Here is a 16,691-nt window from a genome sequence, read left to right as displayed (position 1 = left end):
GTATTTATATTGGGGAGGGGTGAGGAGACTTGGGGTAGGGGACAAGAAATAGAGTAGGAAAAAGAGTAGGAAAAAGAGTCCTAGAAGAAAAACGAAACAAAGGAAAGAGGAGGGGGCTACCCTAGAATCCTTTTAGGATTCGTAGAGCAAGAGGCGGCGGCCTGGGGCGCTCCTGGCGCCTGGCGCTGCGCGCTGGGAGGCTGCGGCTTGGCTTGAGCCTTTGGCCCGGCTGGGCCTTGGTCCAGTTTTTTTTTAACTGATTTTGCGCGCAGAAAAACACAGAAAAGAAAATCTAAACGAGCTCCAAAATTACTAAAGTGAATTTTCCCCGACTCCTAAAAATGATTCGAACAAAATGAACTTTTCTACGGACCTAAAATAAAATTTTCAAAAACGCGCTTTTTTCCCTATCCAAAGAAAAACAAACAAACACCGGAAAACGAAATTTGATCTATTTATAAATCTTCATTTTTCCTATATTTTGGGAAAGTCATATTATTCCCTCTCTTATATTTTTGATAACGGAAAAATTATTGAAGATGAAATAAATAAATCAAATGACCCTCTTTTCAAATTCGAGAAAACTCTCAAATATGAAAATAACGAAATCTCCAACTCTCTCCGAAGGTCCTTGAGTTGCGTGAAATTTCTAGGATCGGCCAAAATGCAAGAACTTTGAATTTAATTCTTTGAAACTCCCAACTCATATTTCATATAATTTGAAGAAGTCATTTTATCTTCTCTCATGAAAATCATTGAGTTGCATAAAGTTCCAGAATTGAAAATATTTTCAAATGAAGTTCAAATATTTTCAAACACCCTTTTCATTTTAAATGGAAGAAGTCATATCATCTTCGCTCAAGGGTTTTGTGTTTGAAAAGCATTTGAATTCATAGAGATCAGAAAGCAAATATGAAAGTTTGGGAAAGTCCATTTATTCCCTCTCATTTAACTTTCAAAAGTTTCGAATTCACTCACTTTCACGCAATCAATCAAACAATCAAACAATCTATCTATTTGTTTATAACATTCCAAAATTTAGAATTTTGGGATGTTACAGATCTCCAGGTTTCTTTGGTATTCCACCCTTAAAAGTATAATTAGCAAGCATGGTGGAAATTTTATGTTCCGGTATCTTTCTTTTATTTGTAATGATATCTTTCATGTACTTAGCATAAGGATTGGTTTTGAGCATATCAGTTAATCGCATACGCAAAAAGATAGGTCTAATCATTTCAGCAAAGCGCTCAAAATCCTCATCATCCTTTTTCTTGGATGGTTTGGGAGGAAAAGGCATGGGTTTCTGAATCCAAGGTTCTCTTTCTTTACCATGTTTCCTAGCAACAAAGTCCTTTTTATCATAACGTTGATTCTTTGATTGTGGGTTATCAAGATCAACAACAGGTTCAATTTCTATGTCGTTATCATTACTAGGTTGAGCATCATTATGAACATTATCATTAACATTACCACTAGTTTCAGGTTCATTACCAGATTGTGTTTCAGCATCAGAAATAGAAATATCATTTGGATTCTCAGGTGTTCAATAACAGGTTCGCTAGAAGCATGCAAAGTCCTATCATTTTTCTTTTTCTTCTTTTTAGAAGAACTAGGTACATCTATATTATTTCTCTGAGAATCTTGCTCAATTCTCTTAGGGTGGCCTTCAGGACACAAAGGTTCCTGAGTCATTACCAGTTCTAGTAGCCACTCTAACAACATTATCATTATCTTTACTATTCAATTCATTGAGCAAATCATTTTGAGCTTTAAGTACTTGTTCTACTTGAGTGGTAACCATAGAAGCATGTTTACTAATAAGTTTAAGTTCACCTTTAACATTAGCCACATAATCACCCAAGTGTTCAAGCATATTTGAATTGTATTTCAATTGTCTACCAAAATAAGCATTAAAGTCTTCTTGCTTAGCCATAAATTTATCAAACTCATCTAAGCATGGGCTAGCAAATTTAGTAAACGGGATTTCAGCTTTATCATATCTATAGAGAGAATTTACCTTTACTACCTGTGTCGGGTTATCAAGACCATGAGTTTCTTCAATAGGAGAAGGATTTGGATTATATGTTTCTTCAACAGGCGGTAAATTAAGACCATGTATTTCTTCAATAGGAGGTAAATTCTTAACATCTTTAGCTTTAATACCTTTTTCTTTCATAGATTTCTTTGCCTCTTGCATATCTTCAGGACTGAGAAATAGAATACCCCTCTTCTTCGGAGTTGGTTTAGGAATAGGCTCAGGAATTGGCTCCGGAGGTGTCCAATTATTTTCATTTGTCAACATATTGTTTAATAAAATTTCAGCTTCATCCGGTGTTCTTTCCCTGAAAACAGAACCAGCACAACTATCCAGGTAATCTCTGGAGGCATCGGTTAGTCCATTATAAAAAATATCAAGTATTTCATTTTTCTTTAGAGGATGATCGGGCAAAGCATTAAGTAATTGAAGAAGCCTCCCCCAAGCTTGTGGGAGACTCTCTTCTTCAATTTGCACAAAATTATATATATCCCTTAAAGCATCTTGTTTCTTATGAGCAGGGAAATATTTAGCAGAGAAGTAATAAATCATATCCTGGGGACTACGCACACAACCAGGATCAAGAAAATTAAACCATATCTTAGCATCACCCTTTAATGAGAACGGAAATATTTTGAGGATGTAAAAGTAACGAGTTCTCTCATCTTTGGTGAACAGGGTGGCTATATCATTCAACTTAGTAAGATGTGCCACAACAGTTTCAGATTCATAACCATGAAAAGGATCAGATTCAACCAAAGTAATTATATCAGGATCAACAGAGAATTCATAATCCTTATCAGTAACACAGATAGGTGAAGTAGCAAAAGCAGGGTCAGGTTTCATTCTAGCACTTAGAGATTGCTTACTCCATTTAGCTAATAACCTTTTTAGTTCATTTATATTTTTGCAAGCTAAAATAGCGAAAGAAGCTTCTTGATCAAAAACATAACCCTTAGGAATAACAAGTGATTCTTCATCATCACTTTCATCAGTATCATCAGATTCAATATTTTCAATTTCTCTAGCCCTAGCAATTTGTTCATCAAGGAAATCACTAAGTGGCACAGTAGTATTAGGCATAGAGGTAGTTTCATCATAAGTACCTGATACGTCCATTTTGCATCATGCTTTTATATCGATATTTATTACATTATGGGCTGTTATTACACATTATGTCACAATACTTATGCCTATTATCTCTTATTTTACAAGGTTTACATAAAGAGGGAGAATGTCGGCAGTTGGCATTCTAGGCTGGAAAAGGAGCAAATATTAGAGACCTATTCTGCCCAGCTCCAAAAGTCCTGAAACTTAACAGAAGATGTTTTCCAAATATATAAAAAAATACTCAGCAGAAGAAACTCACCAGGGGGGCCATACCTTGCCCACGAGGGTGGGGGGTGCGCCCTACCCCCTGGGTGCGCCCCCCTACCTCTTGGGCCCCCTGGTGGCCCTCCGATGGCCATCTTATGCTATATGGAGTCTTTCGATGTGAAAAAAATAAGCCATCTTTTCGGACAAAACTCCGCCGCCACGAAGCGGAACCTTGGCGGAACCAATCTAGGGCTCTGGCGGAGCTGTTCTGCCGGGGAAATTTTCCTCCCGACGGGGGAAATCATCGCCATCGTCATCACCAACGCTCCTCTCATCGGGAGAGGGCAATCTCCATCAATATCTTCATCAGCACCATCTTTTCTCAAAACACTAGTTCATCTCTTGTATCCAATTCTTGTCTCCAAGTCCGGGATTGGTGCTAGTAGGTTGCTAGTAGTGTTAATTACTCCTTGTAGTTGATGCTAGTTGGTTTAATTGGTGGAATATCATATGTTTAGATCATATGTGCATACTAATACCTCTCTGATTATGAACACTAGTCGTCTACCCGTGCGTTGCACGGGCTAGCATATTTATTGTGGGGTAAAACATAAACTTTCATGAAAGGCAATGCATGGTTATTTATGGTCTCAATGACGTACTCTTGGATATAAAGATTGCTAAATTTTTTCTTTTGAGAAGCTACAATTTTTTTTTTATAAATTTATTCCTTGAGATTGAACTTGAAATTAGGATATTTGTTAACCTTAGTAGTTTGCTTGATAGCGATCAATTCTAGGTCTTCTTCAAAAACTTGTTTGGTGAATTGTATGCTACACAATTAGATTTTGCTATGATTTCTGTTTTTTTTGCTATGATTTTTTGTGGCCATAATGGATGTACTGTTGGATATAAATATGGGTGCTAAGTATGTTATTTTAAGAAACCATAATTTTTAAATGTTTTTTCTTGAGATTAAAATTAAAAATATTATCATATATCCCTAAACTTACTACTTTGCACGATCAATTCTATAACTCCTTCGAAAACTCCTTGGGTAAATTGTATAATCAACAATTAGATTTTACTATCATCTGTATTTTCTTTTTATGAGTTTCGTTTTGTGTAATATACTCTTTTTTTTTGGAATTACTTGACGCAGAACTGGATGTATTTTAACCGTAGTTTATTTGTAGGGAGTTGTGATGTCCATTTAAAATAAAATAGCCAGGAAGATAAAAATAATTATCCTGATTTTCGTTACTCTTTTTTTGTTAGTTACTACTAAAATTGGTCCCATATAGTCAACTGAAATAGAAATTGTATTTTCTGTATGAGTTACACTGTGGCTAATGTCCATTTAGATGTGCGCATTTTTATTAGTTACAGATTTTTGGTAGCATGAGCGGCGGGTTTCGGCGGCCGCGGTCGGCGCTGCCGTCGTGTCTAGTGCGCGCCCCTCTGACCGGCGCCATGAGAGCGGCTTCGCCTGTGGATCTCATGGACAGTGCGTGCATCATTAACCTTCTATAGTCCTCCCCGGCGAATCGCATCACATCGCCGGCCGGAGCGCCGGCCATCTGGCCGTTCCTCTTTGCGGTGTGGTACGCCGTCTCGGCCGAAGCTGCAATCTCCTCCGGCGCCCGCGTTGCTGAGCGGAGTTTCCTCATGCAGCAGCAGCGCCGGCAACTCCTATCCATCTACCAAAGAAAGTGGCATTATCTTATCCATTCAGTATGCATCTTTTCCTCTTTACTGTGCGTTTGCACGAACAGGTGCATATCTCCCTTTGCCTTACCATCTCCTCTTTGTATTAAATAAATTTGAGCAGCTTATGTTTGCATCTTGCTGTAAAGTGTACTTGAGAGACGATGGTAGAGGAGCCATCAAGGAAATTGCTGGCAGATGCAGCTACGAAATTACTTGTTCCAGTACTTTTTATTATTTGTGAAATTGGATATGACTGGTAGGCTATGTAAGAAAGAAATTTTATAGTAATTGAGAAAATGATCTTGGTTCTTCAATGGCTCTGTAACTTTAGAGCCACGTCCCTAATGCATACATATATAACTGGTATTAATCTTGTCAAATCAGTTGTTAGCCCTTGCTCGCATATTTTTGTTTACCTGTAAATGCAGAGAGAAGTACCTTGCTGACAAATATAATATTTCAGAGATAACCATTTAAAACAATTTTAAAAACAAATTTAAAACAGATAAGGCTGCTATGTCTTTCCAGAAAAAAAGGCTGCTATGTCTGCAACATATTATATTTGGTCATTTAAGAATGTTTGTATTTGTTCTTAACTTCTATTTCTAGTTATTTAAAAAATATCTATAATATATCCTTGTAAACAATGTTTTTTGCAACCTTGTCGGATGGACGCTCTTCATCTGATATAAGTATCCGCAATCCATTTCTGCTGGTAACCCTTGACATTGCAACATAGAGTTGGCCATGTGTGAACACTTGCCTTTCTAAGTAGAGTCCAACCTTTTTGAGAGATTGCCCCTGACTTTTGTTTATTGTCATAGCAAAGCACACTGATATTGGGTATTGTCTCCTTTTCAGAATGAAAGGCCATTTTGAATCACTTGGTGACATAATAATTCGTGGGATGTAAACTTTGTCACCAATGTTAGTACCTGTTATGACCTGGCCTTCGATGAAACGCTTTCCTAGCTATGTTATTGTTAGTCTTGTCCCATTGCAAAGTCCTGCACTTTGATTGATGTTCCTCATAAGCATTACTGGTAATCCTATTTTCAGCCTCAGTTCATGATCTGGTATTCCAGAAAATGTTAGACTATTTAGAAATTCAGTTGGGTACAACATATCTTCGTCTTCCACCGTAGACATTGCCTTGCATGTTGTATCTGAACTGAGATAGGTTACCTCTTCTCCAGGAATTTGACTCATGATGTAGGTGTTAATCTGGTCAACAGTCTCGTTCCTTGGGCACAGGATCGCTCTTTCCTCTAGGTATGTTCTATCAGTGTACTTGTTGTGTAATTCAGGGTATGTGTTATTAACTATAGATGCTTTTGGGTCATCTCCTTTATTTAAAATAAGGTCTTCTGGGATGCTAACCCAGTCTTCATCATCTATTGTTGTTGTTGTGCCATCGCCGATGTTTAGTATCCAGTTTGCAAATTCAGCTGTCTTTGCTTTCTCTTCTGGACTACCTTCGGATGAATTCAGACGCATATTTTCTGTGAGTCGGTACTCCTCAAAGTTCTTCCATAGGTAGGATCTCTTTATAGATGCCGAAATGATATGTTCCCTTTTCCCCTTTGGTATAACTGGTAGGATTTGTCTGAAGTCACCTCCCAAGACTACTGTCATTCCTCCAAACGGTCTATGCTCGGCATCCTCATTTGTGAATCGAAGTATGTCTCTCAAACTCTTGTCTAGTGCCTCAAAACAGTGCTTGTGTGTCATAGGTGCTTCATCCCATATTATCAGTGAAGTTTTCTTTATTAGTTCCGCGAGAAATGTTCCTTGCTTGATGTTGCATGTCGACTCGTTTGTGATTTTGAGCGGAATGTGAAATCTTGAATGAGCTGTTCTTCCACCGTGTAAAAGAAGTGCTGCTATACCACTTGAAGCTACTGCTAGAACTATTTTTCCTTCGGATCTTAATTTTGTCATGACTGCTTTCCACAGAAATGTCTTTTCAGTTCCACCATGTCCATCAACGAAAATCAGTTTTCCACGACTGCTGCTAACTGATTCTATTATAACATCAAAAGCCATCCTCTGATCTTGATTTAGCTTTTGTAGTAACTCTGTGTGCTCTATTCTTAAAGAATCTTTATCGTAGTTTAGTTCCTCATTTACTAATCTATTATTTATATCTTGAAGAATCGAACTATCTGGTAGTGGCATTCCTGGAAAATCTTTGAGGGACTTACCACCTTTAGCCAATAGGTGTTCGATCTCTGCCAAGAGGAGGCTCTTTATTTGCAATGAGTTGAGTTCTAGGGCCTGAAAATTGAGTATTCTTCTTTGCCGACGTTGGATGTCCTCAGATAGTAACTCCCAGTTTGTTTGCCACAACTTTGCAGGATCAGTCACCTCGCAAAATAAAAGTATTGTGCAGAAAAGTTGGCGCATTTGAGGAGCAGAGGCCCAATGGGATGCTTCCTTGATGCAGTCATCCCACTCCTTGTCGTCATTAAGTAGCCCAAGAGCATAACATGCAGATTTGTATGTTGGATATACAACCCCATCAACTGTTCGGGTTTCTTCATAGGATCTGCATCCTTTCACGGCATTTAGAAGCATTCTCAAGTAGTATTTTTCACCGCTTGTTGGTTGTGCATAGTAAATCCTGCCTATGGTTTTTTTACCACCACGTCTTTTCCTCCATTCTTTCTCTTTTGCATGCCAAGTCCATTTGGTTGGAAACTGTGCATACGTCAAACTGCGAGCTTCCTCATGCAATTGGTTGGCTGTCATCCATTCTGTGAACATAGTCTTTTCTATGTTAGGCCGATATATGATTTTATCTAAATCCATCGAGTCTGGGAATACCACAACATGTTCATTTTCTAGGTGAAATTGTAACCTTTCAACCGCAGGCTCTCTATACTGAAGAGGAAACTGAAATATGCGCCATGCGGCTTCACATCCAGAAATGTACCGAGCATCAAGGTATCTCTTGATTTCGTCGTCCCTGTTTGTTAATTTGCCACCTCTTGTTTCTCTTTGTTGCTCTTCTGTTTCTATTAATACAGTTGTTCGATCTTCTCCTTTGTGGATGTATTTGAATAAATACTTTATAGACCTTGATCTGTTGCACCATTCAACATTTATGTGGGCTTGATACTTGACCAGTATGTTTCTATTGTATGGCACAACAAATGTATTGTCTAGCTTCACTCCGTTTTTGTCCACAGTATTGCCATCATCTCGTCTTCTATATACTGGATAGTTATCTTCATCTATTGTAGTTTCAGTGCAAAAACTCTTGGGGAAATGTTTGGCACAACTTTTATCGACCATGCATGGTGATTTTGGGTGTGCTTGACCGCAAGGACCATGTATCATGTTATTTTGGCACTGCTTCATACCCATCTGGATCACTATTCTTGTCAGGAATTTCGGCTGATATGATTTTGTCGATCTGGGAAGGACTGGGATCTTTATCATCTGGATGTAGAAACACCAGTACATGTGCATGAGGGAGGCCTCTTTTTTGGAACTCTATCGTGTAGACAACTGCATGCAAGTAAAGAAATTTTAGAAGAAATGATTTTGGACAATCATCTAGGCAATAGTAAATCTGTAGTTGGTTGGTAAACTTACTCGCAATTGTTTGTCCAAAACACTTCTCGTTCTTTATGTCATACATAAGTTCCTTCAGTTTTAACATGAATACTCTGGCAACAATGTCTGGACGATCTTCAGGTTTCTAGCCTGGAATCAGATCCAACATATCCTGTATTTCCGGCCATTTCGGATTGCATGTAAAAGTGATGAAGAGATCAGGATAGCCAGCCCAAGGACAAATCGCCATGGCATCTTGGTAGTTTTGCTGCTTATTTCTAGGGCTACCATTATATGTTGAGGGTAGTATGATTCTTTGGCCAACTTGTTCAGTTCGTGTATCTCCATTTTCTATTGCATCATGCAGTCCTCTGTATAGTTCTGTCCTCAGCTTACCTTGGTTTGTCCTGTACCAATTTAGTCTCCATTGTTCAATGCACGTTGCTGCATCAACTAAGAACTGTAGGAACAAACGTCCACTCATTTGCAAGGTTGTTGCTTGGTTAAGACGTTGTTGGATGCGATATGCATAAAACTCCAGCATTGTTACATACTTTCTCTTACACTTGTCGCCTCTCTTTTTTTGATACTCTATTTCTGGTCTGAACCCATCTTCTCCATATGGAAAAAGCAAGGGGTATTGCATTGACATATAGCTTGGGTGAAACTCTGAAATCCTCTGTAACATTCTGTCTTTGGTCTCAATTATTATATCAAATTCATTATTTTCTCCGTCTTGTTCCCCGATAATTAGTGCTGCAACTTCTGAGGCAGATGGGAGGTTGTATTGTAGTCCATCTTTTGACCTTTTGTTGATCAATCTTAGTCTTACATCTTTAATATCTCGGTTTTCGAACCTGTCCCTTGCCATACGAAACGATTTGACTAAAACATTGTGCTCATCTAGCATCTCTAGTAGACCTTTGACAATGTTTTCATCTGGCTTTGTCTTACTCTCCATTGAAGTTGATGCAGTAATCCTGTTATGCACTTCATTTTCTGTGTCATGTATGTACAATTGGGCAAATTTTGGTTTCGTCACGTCATCTTTAGGAAGTAAAGTGCCAATCTGATGGTAGTTTTGGCCATTCAAACGGAAAACATATGGTCCAGGTGTCTGCTTATTAATTTCATAGTCAACCTTTCCTCCCATTGAAGTGAACGCGAACATGGAGTTGTACAACCTGATGTTCTGGCGAAAATTGGATGACTCTCCTCTTTCATTGTAACGTAGTAGCTGTCGGAGATACAACGGAGCTTGCTTCAGTGGTGGTAATTTAATTTTCCCTTCCTTGCAGCAGAGACCAAATTTTGGAACTGTGATGTTACGTGTGTTTGTGCTTCTCTCTCCATGCCACATAATGGCATTGCAAAATTCACAAACGCAATTTGGTTTTCCCAAATTTGAAACTTGAGTGACATCCTTTGCTATATTTGATACTTCACAGCCATTATTGTCCTTTTCTGTCCTTATTCGTTTCCTTTCCCTTTTCAGCTGGAGTATCTCTTTCCTTTTTCGTCTAGCTTCCTTCGTTGCTGCTTTGATAATATCTGATTGACTATCATTAGATTCTACTGTCGCAAGCTGCGAGGTTCCTTGCTCAGGTATTTGTATTGTTTGATCACCCAATATATTGCTGCATTATATTTTGGTATCATTTGAATAATCCAGGTAAATTAATGTCTATATAATTATTTTTTGGTATTGGGGTAATGAATACCTTCTGTTGTTTTGATTTGGTCCACCGTTACTTCGACGCAAGTTGAGTGCAGCTAGTGAATCCTGAAATGAGGGAAAAAATTGTAACGCTTTATTTGAGAGCAACAACATGCAGATAGAATTAAGTATATGGAAGTTAACAGTATTTCCTTTCTGGAGCCAAAGATCTGGCATGTACCCCATGTGATATTTCTCACTGAATATTTAACCTTGACTGTAGAAATTAAAATCTATTCCTCATTGGGAACATCACAAAAAAAATTAAGTACATGCTAGTGAGGACATCTTATAAGCACCTGATTCCTTTTCTGCTGAAGTATTTCTTTCCTTTTCCGTGCAGCATCCTTCATTGCTGCTCTAATGATGTCTGGTTGATTATCATTAGATTGTAGAGTGGCAAGTTTGGAGGTTGCTTTGTCAGGTCTTTCATTGCTGCATTAGATTTTGGTGCCATTTTAATAATCTAGGTAAATTAATGGGTATAAAATTGTTTTTATATTGTGGTAACGAATACCTATTGTTGTTTTTGTCAAGTCCATTGCGAGTTCGACGCATGCTGACTGCAGGTAGTTAATCCTGAAAAATATGAGGGAAAAATGTAAGCATTTTGTCCAAGAACAACAACATGCAAAGAGTATCAAGTATTTTGATAGTTGACCCGTGCACTTGGATGGGCTAGTATCATATTGATAGTCGAAATCCAATCATATTTAACTTTCTTAGAATTTTATTCCTCGTCGGGGTTATCACAAAGTATGTAAGCAGTACATGATAGTGAGGACATCTTGTAAGCACCTTATTTTACTTGTCCGGAAATTCTGAGTTGCTGACGATAATTTTAATGTACACATGTCAGGTACCACATTGTTTTGAAGGATGTTGTCTGGATCAATCAGTTTCCTGGAAATATTCTTGTTCTCCTACTGATAGTATGCCAACAAAGAATTGTAGATCATGTACATGTGTTATTACCTTTTAAGCAGAGGACATACTATATGGTTTGTAATTGGCAAACTAATTTTGATGTTTGTTCATCAATTTCTCTGTAGTTGCAATTAACAAAGCATATGTGATGAGATTACATAGTTGATGCATATAGTAGTGGAAGTTGGTAATGAATACCTGCAAGTACTGGCACACAACCTATCCGCTCCTGACTGCTTGCCGTGTAAGGATTAATTATCGCCTGTACGTGATGTAGGATGAGATCAGAGGTGATGTCTTGCCGGGATGAAGGATGTGATCGGCGGCGATGTCGACGAATTGACTTGATACTATATTTTACCAAAAGAGAGATAAGTGGATTTTGTTGTGTAGAATTTGTCACGCGTATGTTTAGATCTGAGCAGTTAGTCTTAGCGCTGTATGTCTTATACATGCACGTCTCCGTTCCATACACGTATAGTCTATGTATTTCATTCAAATTTCTATCCGTGTGTTTAACCATCCGTACACGTATAGTCTATGTATTTCATTCATATTTCTATCCGTGTGTTTAACCATCCAGAACTATCTACATGTCTTCATGGAAAAACCAATATTTAGTTCCAATCTAAACTTGAGTCATGGTCGGCCACGCATGATAGGGCTAGATGGCAAGACGGAATGCAGTGCGGACTGGAGCATGTACGTCAGAGCTAGGGCGACAGGTAGAATGGGTTATGCCCCAGGCTTAGTGTATGAGAAATCTCTATGTACGCTAGGGTGACAGGTAGAATTGGTTATGCCCCAGGCTTAGTGTATGAGAAATCTCTATATACGCAACCCATGTCAAGCTGAAAACTGACTTCAGGAAATCACTGAATTTGCACTCAGAACCTCCTCTGTAAACGTGTGTGCCCAACCAAGCTAGCAAAGCAAACAAATTGATTGATTCTGTAGGGAGGTTAGTCGTACCAAAAAGCTATCTGATCCATGTAAAAAAGGGTAGCTGATCAATTCCTCCACCGGCTAGCTTGGGGAGGCTAGCACATATGAAGAGAGCACCCTGATCAATTCCTACCAGAGTTGGCACCTGGTACAAATTTGGCGAACGGGATGGAGAAACTCTACTGCTGTTTCTAATTAAAAGGGATGCACTTACGGAGAGAAATCAGCTGTTTCTAATTAAAAGGGATGCACTTATGAAGAGAAATCAGTTCCTGATGCTGGCGATCAAATGCTACAACAGAATCAAATATGGACTCAACCATGAACCACAAAATTGTTCTTTTAGCTGTCATGCTTTCTTCATATAGCAAGCAACTAAGGTAACTAAGATTGAATTGTTTTAGACTATTCAGAATTACACCAAACATTTACTTCTGAATAATAGAGAGAATAATAACTTGCTAACACAAAGGTATGCCTTTACGTTTATTAAAAATATCTTAAACAATGACGAAGTTCACATAAAGTACAAATGTGATGCTCCCATCTATTGTACTACATCCTAAATTAACGGATCTCCACTAATTAGCGACTTGTCTTTCGAGTCCTTAATACACTAGACTTCTGAATGCCTTTGCTCAGTGATTTTTTATCGACACAACTAAGCCTTGTCTTAGGCCTTGAATCATTGTGCTCCTGATCAACACCGGCGCATTTGCGTACAACACGCTTCCTCTTGGGGCTTGATTCCATAGACTTGGACTTGTTTATTTCCTGACTACCTTCAGCTTTTGATTCATCGTCAAGATGTGCAGCACGACTTGTGCTCCGTCTCCTACCCCTTTTAGTCTGGTCAATAGTGAGTTCATCATCCTCTGATTCTTGCTTTATAGTTTTTGAAAGTGATAATTTGTTCACTTGCTCCTGCGAACATTTATACCGGTTAGAGAGGTGTACAACAACTATGAAAGAACATGAAAATGCATCAAGAAACTTACATGGTTATCATTCTGAATTCCTTTCTTCTTAGATCCCTTATCAACACCAGTAAGCCTTATGCTGGTCTTTGAATAATTCTCAGTTCCATTTTTTTCGGAATCTTCGTCTTCAGTAATGCTTATTGTACGCTTTCTTTTGGGGCTAGATTCCTTCAATTTGCATTCATCTTTCTCCTGGCTATCCTCTTCCGATTCTTCATCAGAATGTACAACGCGACATGTGTTTCTAGTGTTAGACTTTTTAGTGCCCTTCGTAGTGTTCTACAAAAACATGATAAATTGAGTTAGTTTCCATAAACATTCATTGTAAAATATGGCATGCACATATACAAAATGTTATGGAGCATCGTAGTACAAATAGACGATACCTGTTCAACATTAACGTGTTGTACTGATGAATCTTCTTCAGAGTCCATAAAAAATATTCTATGAACAGTGTAATCTTGGTAACCGTACTTGAAATTATAGTCATTCTGTCTGAACTGAAAAATCAATTTCTGCCCACATATTTTCTGAAATTTTTCTGCCTGCTCATGGATATCACAGTCATCCCTATCTATCAAGAATCTTGCAGATTGCTTAATCAGTTTTTTTGCTTCTGTCTCAAACATGGTGCAAGTTGTTGTTGCAGTATGATCACATATCTCTAGCTTAAGTTTGTACCTAGTAACAAAATGACACATCTGGTAAGTGGAGGATAAATTACTACCTAAAACATGAGATATTATCGAATTTACCTTGGACATGTCTTCTCAGGTTCTTTCTCACATTTTGGACAGTAGAAATGATTCCCTTCTTTTTGTAGTTTTTTGTTACATTTGCCGCATCCTATGTAATACCACTCATCTGATGTATCAATTGACTTAATGGTTGCTTCTGCAGTATAGAACTTTTCCTGTCCATCGTAGGTTAAATTAGCACATAAAACATATGAAAAAAGAATTTAAAAGTTAATCATAAATACCTGTTTTTCATATTCATATGCAATTTCAGTTATTTCTCTTAGTGTCTTTCTGTTATAGAGCATTTGTTCTTGAATTGCTTGGGCTTCTGGCCCTGTTTCCTCTATGATATCATCTTCCAAGCAATACCTATTTTCGCATGAGGTAAGTATCCATGTACATGACTAAATAGGATTTCTTCATATTATTGCAGAAAAATGGTTGCACCTCGTTTGGAGCTCAGCTGTTTCAGGGATATCCAAATCGATATATACTTTGGTCGCACCTGTAGATGACAGCGAGTACTCTGCAAGCACTTGATATTAAATTTCGAATACAAAAAATACATGCATAACACTACTTACCCTTGATTGATATAAATACAAACCTTTCAGTTTTCTGACAGTTGTTGATGTTACTATGACAACACGTCCCATAGAATCTTCATCAATTTGGTCGACCTTATTACCCCACAGTCTAATATTAACTTTTTGATCCCTGTATATTCCAACAGATATGACTATGAGCAGACATGATATTTTATTCATACAATTTTATTTAAGTGTACTTAATTCTAAGTACAATATCTCGAATCTTGGAAATCCCATGAGTTGTCTCCGTCTCTTCAATATTCCCTATATAACTTGCTACCCCAATGAGATCTGCTAAATAAGATGGTGTTAATATGCGGTGAAGATTCAAGTTAATAATTTAAACAAATATAATCATATCGGATAAGTACATCCTCTGGCCATCTCTTGTGGAAAGAACTTCAACACTACAAAACATGAAACTTTGTTCTGCTATTTTGATATTTTTAAGTCCCTTAATCTCTTGAATTTTTGTTGTGTGCAAGAAGTTAATAATCTTGTCGTCTTCAACTGGACGGAAATTCATGGCAGATGTAACCTTGAAATTTGCTATCATGTAGACTAAACCTTCTTGGATCAATGGCCTGAATTTGTTAACCATATGTTTTATTACCTTGGCATGTATCATAGTGCCCTGAAACATTATAATGCAGCGAGAAGATGCATTGGTATTTAAATCATAGTGACCTATTTATGTTGGAAAAAAAAATCCTTTTACCAATAAACTGACCTGTTCATCAAGCAGTATCATGTCAAGGCTAATTAGTTCATTGTTATTGAGGTTAATGGCGTCCCATAGCCTAATTACTCTGACCTTCACTTTCCAGGAATCCTTCCCATTGTTAATCGCATTGCCATTGTTTCAATTGAAAACAAAAGAATTTGACCTGTAAGCGAACACAATTTTGAAGATTAGAACTTGTTATAGTCTTAGCCAAATCAAAGACTTTATAATCAAAAAGAAAGATTAGTTTGTATGACATAGTAAGTGCAAAGCCTAACAATGTGATTGAACCAACAGAAAAAATAATCATCTAAAAATTGGGTGAAAAGCAACTGAACAGAGGCAACCGTCGCACCTAATAGGAGAATCTGACCAATGACGATGTTGACAACGAACAGAATAATCAGAAAGAAAGATTAGTTTGTATGACATACTAAGTGCAAAGCCTAACAATGTGATTGAACCAACAGAAAAAATAATCATCTAAAAATTGGGTGAAAAGCAACTGAACAGAGGCAACCGTCGCACCTAATAGGAGAATCTGACCAAAAATGATGTGAGAAGGAACTGATAATGAGAAAGTAAGATTAGTTTGTATGACATACTAAGTGCAGAGCCTAACAATGTGATTGAACCAACAGAAAAAATAATCATCTAAAAATTGTTGATGCAATTTGAGGTGAGGATAAAAGAGTCCTTGCTGCAATTTGAGGTGAGGAGAGAAGAGATCTGAGAGTTTGTGAGAAAGAGAGAGACGTGATTGAGAGAGGGATCCATGCCCAAATTCCTTGATCCAATTTGAGAGACATGGATCTGGTCATCATGGGGAGATGCGGAGAGACCTGGGAGTTCGAGAGAGAGAGATGGGATTGAGAAAGAGATTATGCGGTCTCATTTTTTGTGAACGGGGCCGGGTCTCTCTTTTTTTTGGTAATGGAAGATACGGTGGAGAGCGCTACGGGCCTTTACTCAGAGCGCTATGGGCCTTTTCTTCTGACTCAGCCGTCGAATGATGTTGGGCTTTGTGAATCAGTCTGTTTAATAAGCAAACTTAATTTTTTCAGCCGCAAATTGTATGGGTTAATCTAGACCGTAATAACTCGGTCCCATCATTAGATGTACGGCTCCTATTTTCTAATTAACGTGGGAATTATTAGGGAGTCGCTAATTAGTATAGGTATAGATATAGATGTTTATGCTTTGTGAGTAGTTACTTTTGTTTCTGAGGACATGGGAGAAGTCTTGCTATTAGTAGTTATGTGAATTTGGTATTCGTTCGATATTTTGATGAGATGTATGTTGTCTCTCCTCTAGTGGTGTTATGTGAACGTCGACTACATGACACTTCACCATCATTTGGGCCTAGAGGAAGGCATTGTGGAGTAATAAGTAGATGATGGGTTGCTAGAGTGACAGAAGTTTAAACCCTAGTTTATGCGTTGCTT

The 16,691-nt window shown here is 37.9% G+C and overlaps 1 protein-coding gene and 1 long non-coding RNA gene across 15 annotated transcripts; one reads left to right on the top strand and one right to left on the bottom strand.

Moving 5' to 3' along the window:
* Positions 1–4,694: 4,694 nt before the first annotated feature.
* On the top strand, positions 4,695–11,474 carry LOC125511627. Of its 9 annotated transcripts, none has more exons than XR_007285052.1 (8): positions 4,696–5,086; positions 5,924–5,989; positions 6,259–6,334; positions 6,491–6,566; positions 6,662–6,741; positions 7,217–7,324; positions 7,420–10,228; positions 11,200–11,474. It is a non-coding gene; the product is annotated as an uncharacterized LOC125511627 (long non-coding RNA). The 9 variants fall into 9 exon arrangements; XR_007285047.1 differs by having other exon boundaries at positions 4,697–5,127; XR_007285056.1 differs by having other exon boundaries at positions 4,695–5,989; positions 6,498–6,566.
* A 1,192-nt stretch (positions 11,475–12,666) lies between these two features.
* On the bottom strand, positions 12,667–15,719 carry LOC125511590 (replication factor A protein 1-like). 6 transcript variants are annotated; one of them, XM_048677004.1, is made up of 11 exons: positions 15,602–15,719; positions 15,253–15,409; positions 14,883–15,156; positions 14,720–14,813; positions 14,540–14,649; positions 14,380–14,458; positions 14,175–14,301; positions 13,948–14,105; positions 13,579–13,873; positions 13,211–13,471; positions 12,667–13,136 (listed from the first exon to the last, which is right to left on the bottom strand). In XM_048677004.1, exons 2-11 carry the CDS (start codon positions 15,271–15,273, stop codon positions 12,798–12,800), a joined length of 1,758 nt encoding a protein of 585 aa, XP_048532961.1. In that variant the 5' UTR covers positions 15,274–15,409; positions 15,602–15,719; the 3' UTR covers positions 12,667–12,797. The 6 variants fall into 6 exon arrangements, with proteins under 6 accessions (XP_048532961.1, XP_048532979.1, XP_048532995.1 ...); XM_048677022.1 differs by having other exon boundaries at positions 14,540–14,671; positions 15,136–15,156; positions 15,602–15,717; XM_048677038.1 differs by having other exon boundaries at positions 14,734–14,813; positions 15,136–15,156; positions 15,602–15,716.
* Positions 15,720–16,691: the final 972 nt, after the last annotated feature.

Source organism: Triticum urartu, chromosome 1 (assembly GCF_003073215.2).
Source record: "Triticum urartu cultivar G1812 chromosome 1, Tu2.1, whole genome shotgun sequence".
Classification (NCBI taxonomy): domain Eukaryota; kingdom Viridiplantae; phylum Streptophyta; class Magnoliopsida; order Poales; family Poaceae; genus Triticum; species Triticum urartu.
The sequence above is the reverse complement of the archived record's forward strand: the minus strand, read 5'-3'. Positions and strand labels throughout refer to the sequence as shown.